This window comes from Megascapheus bottae, chromosome 11 (assembly GCF_031878675.1).
Source record: "Megascapheus bottae isolate mThoBot1 chromosome 11, mThoBot2.hap1, whole genome shotgun sequence".
Classification (NCBI taxonomy): Eukaryota; Metazoa; Chordata; class Mammalia; order Rodentia; family Geomyidae; genus Megascapheus; species Megascapheus bottae.
The window spans coordinates 779,350-789,713 of NC_143519.1; the positions used below are offsets into that span (position 1 = coordinate 779,350).

The following is a 10,364-nucleotide window of genomic DNA, read 5'->3' on the forward strand; positions in this document are numbered from 1 at the left end:
TCCCCCCATGCCAGAAAGAAAGAAGTATCTTGTTCCTAGAGTACCACAGGAAGCACCTGAGTCAGGAGAAGGACCAGGGCCCGAGACGTGATCAGAGCAGCAGCTCAACTGTGCCTGACTTCTGACAGACAGAGTACCAGTGGATGGAGATGAGGGATGGCAGGGGAGATTCGAAACTGTCACATTTGTAGAAATTTGTTTGTTACAGTTTAAAACCCTAATTGGGCTATTATTGTTGTGTATACTAAAATAAAGAACACAACTCCAATTTTTCCCAGTCTAACCATATACAATTAAAGGAATGTTTACCTCCTATTCATATCAGTAAATCATTTAAAGGTTAAAAATTTCACTTTAAAAATAAATCAATGCAGACACACATATATACCCTTGGATTAGGTGGTAGCTCCATGGCAAAGCACTTGCCCAGGAGGTGTAATCTCCTCTGACACCAAAAAAGACCCCCAAAGAAAGTTAAAAAAAAAAATCAATACAGAACCAAGAATCTGGCCTAGTGGTTAAAGTGCTTGCCTAGCATGCATGAAGACCTGGGTTCGATTCCTCGGTACCACATACACAGAAAAAAGCCAGAAGTGGTGCTGAGGCTCAAGTGGTAGAGCTCTAGCCTTGAGAAAGCCCAAGGACAGTGCTCAGGCCCTGAGCTCAAGCCCAGGACTGGCAAAAAAAAAAAAAAAAAATCAATGCGGGACCAGGAATCTAGCCTAGTGGTCGAGTGCTTGCCTAGCATGCACATAGAAAAAGCTGGAAGTGGTGCTGAGGCTCCAGTGGTTGAGCTCTAGCCTTGAGAAAACCCAGGGACAGTGCCCAGGACCCGAGTTCAAGCTCCAGGAATGGGAAAAACAAAAAAAACAAAACACTCGCTGCTATCACATTATGAATCAAACCGAATCCTTTTGTTCTATAAATAACTTAGAAACTGTTGTTTTTAACACTGGGGTGGTAGGTCCCCTACTGTCTACAGTTCAGGCTTCAGAAGAGCCGCACAAAGGATATTCTCTGAAGGGAAGTATTTGTGCTTGGACGTGGTCCTCGCAGACCTGGCGGAGCTGCTTGTACAGTGTTGGGGAGACTTTGTGAGAACAAAGATTTTCAACAGCCTAAAACGAAAAGAAGGAAAGGAATTACAAACAACACAAATGACAAATGAGCTCCTTGAAGTATGCTGTCCCCATTGTCCTTTTTTTCCCCTTTATTTCCAGTGCTGGTCCAGAGGCTTGAACTTAGACCTGGGCACTATTTCTCAACTTTTTTTTTTTTCTCTCAAAGTGAGTGTTCTACCACTGAGCCCCAGTTCCACTTCGAGATCTTTTTTTTGGACATAATGGGAAAGAATCGTCTCCCAGACTTCCCTGCCTGGGCTGGCTCTGAACCACAGCCTCTTCAGTGGCTGGGATGACAAGCGTGAGCCATGGGTGGTAGCTGGCACTGCACCTGCACGCTGGTTAACCTCCTCCCCCGCCAGCGCCAGCACACTGGTCGTCTGTGAACAAGCCCGGCATCTGGGCACAATGGAGCCCTCATGCTCACCACTGGGTACAGGAAGTTAAGCAGCATGGCAGGAATGAGTCAGTAAGGATCTCAGGCCTGATGGTACACCACCCCGGAGCCCAGAAAGTAGGGACTGGAGGACCTTCAAGTCTGACAGTTACAGGACATCACTCCAAGTCTGGAGCCTACAGATGTTTCTAGCAACTCCATTTTATAATCTGCCTGAGGACTGTAAGTTTATCCTGGCAATTACAATGGGAAACAGCAAGTTAAGCGTCTTTCCCCAGGGACATGCTCCTGCAGGTAGGGGCTAGGAGAAAGAGACAACCCTCTCCGCCCTGATGGTCAAGGATTCTGCCTGTGATAGAGGGAGGAGAAACAGATTCCTGAGAGCACAGGCCAAGACAGATTCACCCCTGTTGGTTTGCTGAAGGCTAGGTATGTAAATTCACTGAAATTTTGTCCCAATGAGCTGTTTGAGGCAAATCTTTCTTGCCTCAAAATATGTCCATATGAAAAATAATGCTTGTACATTCTAATAAAACTCTGCTTATATCATGCACACAGCAAAAATCTCAATTTAATATAAAAGATTGTAAGTAAAAATACATGATATTCTCCCAGAAAAAAGTAAGTTGCATCTATGCTAATAATTACCATGACAGCAACAGGACACTCACCTAAGTTATATAAGCACTATGATTACTACCAAGGAGAGAACATGTATGTATTTACAAAGACACACAAAAAAGTAAAATGATGTTCAACATTATCATCTGTGTATTTTCTAACAACTTTGTTATCGTATAACAAAAACCATACACTTTACTACACATTTCGTCCCGCTATGAAATAAGAGGCTCTATCTCTTCCTGTGAGTCTTCAATTCCTTTCTCAAACTCTCCTTTTTGGGGTGCTGGTCCTGAGGACTGAACTCAGGGTCCTTCACTGCTTTTTTTTTTTCTTTCTTTCAAAGCTGGCATCTACCAGTTGAATCAAACCTCCAGTTCCTTTTCTGAAAATTAATTGGGGATAAGGGTCTCATGGATTTGTCAGTCATCCTGGCATTGTAACTCAAATTTTCAGATCACAGCTCCCTAAGTACCCAAGATTACAGCTTCCCTTCCTAAATTACAGAACCATGTCTCAGTCTTGAGACCAAGATGTGACAACTCTTGTTCTCCTTAACACCAGACCCCTCACAGCAAAGCCAAATTGCTCCAACAGCTAAGTCATTGGTGAATCCGATAAAACTGAATCTTAAAAAGTATGGTTTTTCAAGTCAGTTGAAATATGATATAAAAATCAATGTTAACAAATTCTTTAATAAAAAGTACAGTTTTACATAAAGCATGAGGAAATGCATTTTCCCTGACTACAATAAACATAAGCGTTGTGCTGTACACCCATGATGCAGCAACTTGGGAGTATTATTGAGAAACTTAATTCCAGGGCAAAGTCAGTGTTCCCACGTGACAGCTGCCCACTTGAGACACAGGGGTGGCTCACACACAAGGCATGTGAGTCAGGAGACCCCTCAAAGCAGGCAGCAGTCCCAAAGTGGCTGCTGCAGGTGCAGTATGGACGGCTGACTCCTCCCACACCAGGCCACGCGCGCTTGCAGCTCTTGTGCAGCACACTGCTGCTCAGGCACAGCCCGGACTAGAGTCCACATTGTCCTGAGGCTCCTCAGGACCTTAGAGACAGGATGTGCAGATCCCGCCAAGAACCTGCACTTCACCATCATTCTAAAGTGGGGTCTAACCAACAACCAGAGGCAGGCGGACGTCACAGCTCTGATTCTTCTTGTGCTATAGGAAAACACGGTTCACATGAGCTGGCAGCAGGACATTCTCTGAGCAGGTCATACCACGACGGTGCATCTACATCTCCGTTCTCAAAATATGTATGTGGTGTCCCATGTCACCTAAACATACACACTGATACTGAAAATATTTCCTCAAGACCGGAGCAATCACTCCCATCCAGAGTGATCTGAAACACCAAAAATCAGAGCCCCTACTACATCAAGGCCCAGCTGACAGCCCCCCCCCCCCCAAAAAAAAAACCCTCGAGGGGACAGGAATGACAAAGCACACAGCCACAGCCACATGGGACTGATGGCATCTCCATCACGGACACAAGCCTGCTGTGGGCAGGCCTGGCACACTGTTTACACCAGGGCCACTCTGCCCTCTAGGGACGAAGTGCAAGCAGAGCGTGATCCTGCCAGGTGCTCACCTAGGTAAATGACCACACAGCAGCCAGGAACCTGTCATGTCCCCACAGGCCCGAAGAGGAGAGGTGGTGAAGGTGCCGCACCAGCACCGTAGTTCCAGCAGGTATGACGCGCCTGCCATGGAACAGCCTCGGTTCAGTGACTGACTGTGTGTCTACTCATATGCTGCTTTCTCATGTTGCCTCAAGTACCAAATTCAGTGACTGACTGTGTGTCTACTCATATGCTGCTTTCTCAATTCATTTGTCCACCGCTTTTCTGGGATTTTTCACATCAGTGTTTTTGGGTCTTTTCTTTTTTGGTACTGGTTCTGGGGCTTGAACTTGGGAGCCTGGGCACTGACCTTGAGCTCTTCCACTTGAGCCACTTCCAGCTTTTTGTTGCTTAACTGGAGGTAAGAGTCTCTCAGACTTTTCTCAGCCACCCAAGTAGCTAGGATTACAGTTGTGAACACTCACTGGTGCCTGGCTTCACAGTAGTTTTAACAATTCCACCAACACAATGAAGGCTTGGCCCTCCACTGAAGTAACTTCTCTGAGGGGCACCTTGCTCCCACGGGATCTGGAAGGGCTATCTTCAGTCCCCTGTTTGCTACAAGGTTGACAAGAGGATGGGATGCACAACTGTCCTCCTATGAGTGGTTATTACCCTCTACTCGGGTCTTCTTTACAACACTGTCCTGCAGGGCAGGATGCTATGGAGGGTGGGGAGTGTGCAGAGACTTCCCACCTCCCCATGAGCACAAAGAACTACAGGCGCCAAGAGGGCTCAGGAGACCTCGAAAAGGAGGAACTTCAGCTAGCAGGCTCCAAGGCCTGGGCAGCAGGGAGAACGCCTTCAAAACCTTCACAGCTTCCACACGAACCGGTATTTTCACAAGGTCTCCAGCAGCAAGGAATAGACATGGTTTGTAAGCCAATGCGGGGACCCGGTTCTGGATCGGCAGGTGGACACACTGCTCCCCAGGGCTGGCACGTCCACGTCTGCTTCCTTTTGTTTGTGCCTGCATCTTCCAGAGGCCAAGCCTGCTCTTCCGCTGGTGCAGGGGGCCCTGCAGATGCCAGCCATGGCTGAGAGGCACCCTCCCCAGCAAGGAAGCAGATCCCCGTCCCACAGCGTTCCGTGCCACCCAAGACACCCGGAGTCCTTAGGACACCTCACTGCTCCCCGGAGGTAGGGCAAAGTATTTTCTCCACTTCGGGGAAAATGATGAAGCAACTGGTATCACATGATGAACTCTCCAGGCCAAAAAACCATACAAAACCAAACAACAATAAGCCTTAGTATGAGACATATTTCATTAAACTAAAAACCTGACTAGGTACTGAGAATAATCTTCTACTCTAGTCAAGACATAGGGAAAGGACAGAGTGAATGCTTCTGCTTCAAAACCCAAGCAAGCAAGCAAGCAAAAGCAAACAAAATGTATGAAGTCAAAGTTTCCAGGGAGCAGACCCAGCGGTCTCTGGGGGAAGGGGATGGATGAACAGGCCTCAGCTGCTCTGGCGTTGTGCAGTTCACAGTTCATGCAGCCATGCAGAGTTTCCAGGCTTTGTGTAGTGCTGAATAAACCAGCAAGACAAATGGAGGGAAGGGATGTGGCCAGAGGACACTGAAGATAAAACCAGAAATCTCTAGGGACCAAACATTCAGTAGCACAGAACCAATGCACAAGGCAGAGAAAGGACAAACACCAGAGAACGAACCACGCAGAAGTTGTGTCCATGGCTCACCCAGGGTGTTTAGGGTATCTGGCTCCATGGTGGGATACTCAGCCTTGGACACAGCCTAACCTATTCTAAAAGGAAAAGACCTCAGCCTCCAATCCGAAGGTGTTCAGAAAAAAAAGTAGAATGTACCTTTAGGCATAGAAAAGCATCTAGCACACCAGTTAAAATTCAAAATGTCCATCATTCAAAGATTACCAGACCCCAAAGAAATAGGAAAATAGCATCTGTATGGGGAGAAAAAAACCCCAAAGTCAGCCAAAAAACTAATACAGAGCCGGATGCGGTGGCTCACGCCTGTCACCCTAACTAGCTACCCAGGAGGCTGAGATCTGAGGATCAATGGTTCAAAGCCAACCTGGGCACTAAAGTCTGTGAGACTCATCTCCAATTAACCACTAGAAAACCAGAAGTGGCGCTGAAGTTCTAGAAACAGGGTGTAGACTTGAGCTGAAGAGCTCAGGGACAGCACCCAGGCCCAGAGTTCAAGTCCCACGACTGACCAAAAACAAAACAAAACAAAACAAACTAATACAAATTTGTAAACCAGGACAAAAAAAATTATAGTAGGAAGGGATATCAGTGTTCAAGAAGTAATGTACCCACTACCTGACGAATGTAACTGTAACCCCTCTACATATCACCTGACAGTAAAACACAATAATAAAAAAAAGTTATAGCAAAGGAATTCCATGTGTCTGAAGGCTGGGCAGACACACGACTTGAAAACTCAGCATGCCCAGTAAAGAGGAAGGTGATGTGTGAGAGGAACTCCAGCAGGTGGTGGCAGTGATGAGGTGGAGAGCAGACTTGGAAGACAAGAGGGGCAGAAGCTAGAGGACAGGAAGCTACTTGACAGTCCCATTCTGGAAACTTATTGCCTATTTTAAGCTTTTCCACAAGGAAACCATGGCTTCAGAAATATTTGAGGTTGACAAGAAAGCAGGACAAGGTCAGTATGTTAAAAAAAAAAAGGGCATGGGCCTAGGAGCGTGGTCTCATGGTAGAGTGCTCACCTAGCATGCACACAGCCCTGGGTTGATTCCTCAGTACCACATACACACACAAAAAGCCGGAAGTGGTGCTGTGGCTCAAATGGCAGAGTGCAAGCTTTGAGCAAAAGTGCTCTAGGACAGTGTCCGGGAGCCCCTTAACTGCCAACAACAACAACAAAAACCAACCAAACAAAAAAACATTCCTACAGAATAGAACCAGAAATTCTAACTTAAACTACCATTCATTTGTAATATCATGCATGTGAAATGATTAGGAAAAAAATTCACAAAAGAGGAACAAGATCCGTACCCTAGAAAAAGGGGGAAAGAAATGAAGCCCTAAGTAAACAGCTAACCTTAGAGTTGATGAGAACATTCAAGTATGCCAAGACCCATATTCTCTCTACTCTGCTAGAGATTCTATACCACCTCATCCAATCCCTAGCTGCCCCCTGGAAGATATTAGCAAACAAGTTTGAAGACTCACATAACTCTATGGTGCAGCAACAATGCCAAAATGCTTCAGAGAAGGATAGAGCTGGAGAGCTGACACACCCAACTGTACACAAACAACAGATCCTCAACAAAGAATCAAGGGCAATCGGGGATTGGGAAGGATGGTCTTTCCACAGACAGCGTGAACCCTGGACTTCTCACCTCACAGGATGTGCAGAAATCCCTTCCATGTGGGTCAGAGACCTATTGGTAAATCACACAGCTCTACAAGGCGTACAGGAACGCAGGACAAAGTCTGTGAGATCTTAGAATTAGGATTTTAAAGACCTCTTAGTTGTGCTTTTAGCAAAACTCACAAGTTGACAGACGAGAGTTCATAATTAGAAACGACTGTTCTTCAAGGACTTAGAAGATTAAGGGACAAGCCACACATACTGGAAGAATTATTTGTAAAGCTGATAGAGGACTTGTACCCAGAACACATACTGAACTCACTAATCAATAATGAGAAAATAGTGAACCTGATTAAAATGAAGAAAAGGCAGTGATAGTATAGTAACAGTTGTAATGTAGCAGTTGTGGGTAATCCTAGCACTTAGGAGGTAGTAGCTACAGAGAAACCCAGCCTCACAAACAATTCAGAAAAAGCAGAAATACAATTAAAATCTGGAAGGAAAAAAAAAAAAAAGATCTGAATGGTTGCTTCAAATACAGGAGAAACTCCTCTCGGCAGGAAAATGCAAATTACAGCCACAGGGAAAACCCACTAAACACCTACTAGAACAGCTAAACTTGAAAAGACTGACAACACCAGATGTTGTCAATGACAGAGAACAATTGGGACTGTCACATCATGAGGGTAAACAGGCAAAGTGGTATGACCACTTTAAAATACAAGGCTCATGCGGGTCACATCCCAGCCACTCAGGAGACTGAGCTCTGAGGATCCCACTGCAAAACTAGTGGGGCAAGAAAGTCCCTGAGAATCTTATCTCCAATGATCCACCAGAAAATGGGAAGTGGCACTGTAGCTCCAAGTGGTAGAGTGTTAGCTTTGAGCTGAAGAGCTCAGGGACAATGCCCAGGCCCAGAGTTCAAGCCCAACGATTGACAAAAAAAAAAAATAATAATAATAATAATAATTCAGGATCTTGCTATTGAGTCAAGCATACAGTTTCTGGACAGACCAAGTAACTGGCGGATACTTTCCAGGGAGGATTGAGGACATTCAGCCACTCAAAGATGTACCAATGCTCTTAGCACCTGTACTCATTAACCTCTATCTAGACACACAAGGGCCTATTAACCAATGAATAGGTATATACCATTGTGACAAATCACATGACAGCAATAGAAAGAAATAACTACCACAGTATTACTTGTGTGAATCTCAAAAGCACTATGCTAAAACTCAGATACAAAGAGGTACAGTATCTACCCAAAGCCAGTCTGTGGGCTGAGAGCGGGACTGAGGAGAGGGTGCCAGGAGAGGGTGGAAATCCTCCAGACTGGGCGGGGACTCAGGAAACACTGCAGGACAGTCACACCTCTCACGAGACCGGCACACACTGCACCCACTGCACCCACACAGAAGGCCGACACCCCTCAGGCAGAAAGAGGGAGCCCAACAGAGTTCTCAGTTTCAGGATTTCTCCACCCCGGAATAGTGCACATCCACGACGAGACACAGGTGCTGGGTTTGGGATCCGAGGAGTCGGGTCTGACACCAGTCACACAATTCGGGGGTCCCATTTTCCACGGGCGGTGTCAGGTTCACATTCAGACACGTGTAAATTGTGGAGTACTGCAGACTTCCGGGTTGGGGATGTTCTAATCAGGAGAAAATACCTGTGTATTCCAGCGCTTCCCTGACCATCACCTAATGAAGGAACCGTGGCCCCCCAGGGTGGGTGAGGACCGCGCTCTCACGGCAGGGGTCCCCTCCACGGACAGGCCCCACTGAAAACCACCTGCGTGCGCTCCTATTTACCACAACGAACGGCGGCCAGCCCAGCGGCACCTAACGCTTGCGCCCGGGCCCGCCCCGGCCTCCCCGGCCGCCGCCTCCCCGGCCTCCCCGGTCTCCCCGTCTCCCCGGCCTCCGCGGCCTCCGCGGCCTCCCCGGTCTCCCCGGCCTCCCCGGCCTCCCCGGTCTCCGCGGCCCCGCCGCCTCCCCGGCCTCCCCAGTCTCCCCGGCCTCGCCGTCTCCCCGGTCTCCGCGGCCTCCCCGGCCCCGCCGCCTCCCCGGTCTCCGCGGCCTCCCCGGTCTCCCCGGCCTCGCCGTCTCCCCGGTCTCCCCGGTCTCCCCGGCCTCCGCGGCCTCCCCGGCCCCGCCGCCTCCCCGGCCTCCCCGGTCTCCCCGGCCTCGCCGTCTCCCCGGTCTCCCCGGTCTCCCCGGCCTCCGCGGCCTCCCCGGCCCCGCCGCCTCCCCGGCCTCCCCGGTCTCCCCGGCCTCGCCGTCTCCCCGGTCTCCCCGGCCTCCGCGGCCTCCCCGGCCCCGCCGCCTCCCCGGCCTCCCCGGTCTCCCCGGCCTCGCCGTCTCCCCGGTCTCCGCGGCCTCCCCGGCCCCGCCGCCTCCCGGGCCTCCGCGGCCTCCCCGCCCGCCGCCCACCTGGTACAGCTCCTCCAGGTTGTACTTGATGGACGTGCTGCCCTGGATGGCCCGCACCGCCTCGTGCAGCTTCCGCCACGTGTCCTGAGTGTAGTTGTCCGGCAGCCGCGGCCTGTCTGTGGGGAGAGGGGGTCAGCGGCGGCCCGGGGCGGCGGGGCCGGGGCCGGGGTGCGGCGGGGCCGGGGCGCGGCGGGCCGGGGCGGCGGGGCGGCGGGGCGCGGGGCCCCGCGGAGCCCAGGCGCCGACGCCCGGCGGCCCCGGCGGCCCGGGCGGCCCAGGAGGCCCGATCCGAGCGCGCGCCCCGCCGGCCCCCGCCCGCCCTCGGCGGCGCGCACCCACCTCGGAAGTTCTTGATGACCAGCTTCCTGGAGCCGCCCGCGCCCCCCGGCTTGGCGGGGCCGCCGGCCAGGGCCGCGGGCTTGGTGAGGCCGTTGGTGCGGCCCACGAGTGCCGAGACGCTGCCCTTCCGCGGGCCCTCGTCCGCCATGGCTGGGCCGGACGCCGCCCCGCCCCGCGCGGCCCGGCTCCTCCTCCTCCTCCTCCTCCTCCTCCTCTCGCCCGGCGCCCGTCCGTGTGCGCCCGGCTCCGGCTCCTCCTCCTCCTCCTCCTCCTCCCGCCCGGCGCCCGTCCGTGCGCGCCAAGCGCCTCCTCCGCCCGGGCGCCCCGTCCGTGCGCGCCGTCCCCCGCGCGCCCGAGGCCCAACTGCCGCCGCGCGCACGGCGCCGCCCCCGTGCGTGCGCGCGGCCGCTCCCGGGGTCGCGGGGGCGCGCGCGGCGGGCCAGACGCCGCCCTCGCCGCCCTCCCCCCCCCCCGCCGCGGGGAGCCGG

General features: G+C 51.5%; 1 protein-coding gene across 2 annotated transcripts in view; it reads right to left on the minus strand.

Annotated features, from left to right (window-relative positions):
• Cul4a (cullin 4A) overlaps positions 1-10,079 on the minus strand; it is a 36,365-nt gene extending 26,286 nt beyond the window's left edge. The window contains exons 1-3 of one of the 2 annotated variants that reach the window (XM_090341854.1): positions 9,877-10,079; positions 9,538-9,649; positions 1,014-1,118 (exon numbers count right to left, since the gene is read on the minus strand). Coding sequence is in view for 1 of the 2 variants with exons in the window: in XM_090341853.1 (XP_090197979.1) it covers positions 1,014-1,118; positions 9,538-9,653; positions 9,877-10,024 (369 nt within the window). In the remaining variant the exon portion in view is untranslated. Of the gene's footprint in view, positions 1-1,013; positions 1,119-9,537; positions 9,654-9,876 lie in introns of both variants that reach the window. The other variant, XM_090341853.1, reaches the window with a different exon arrangement.
• Between the last annotated feature and the right edge of the window lie 285 nt (positions 10,080-10,364).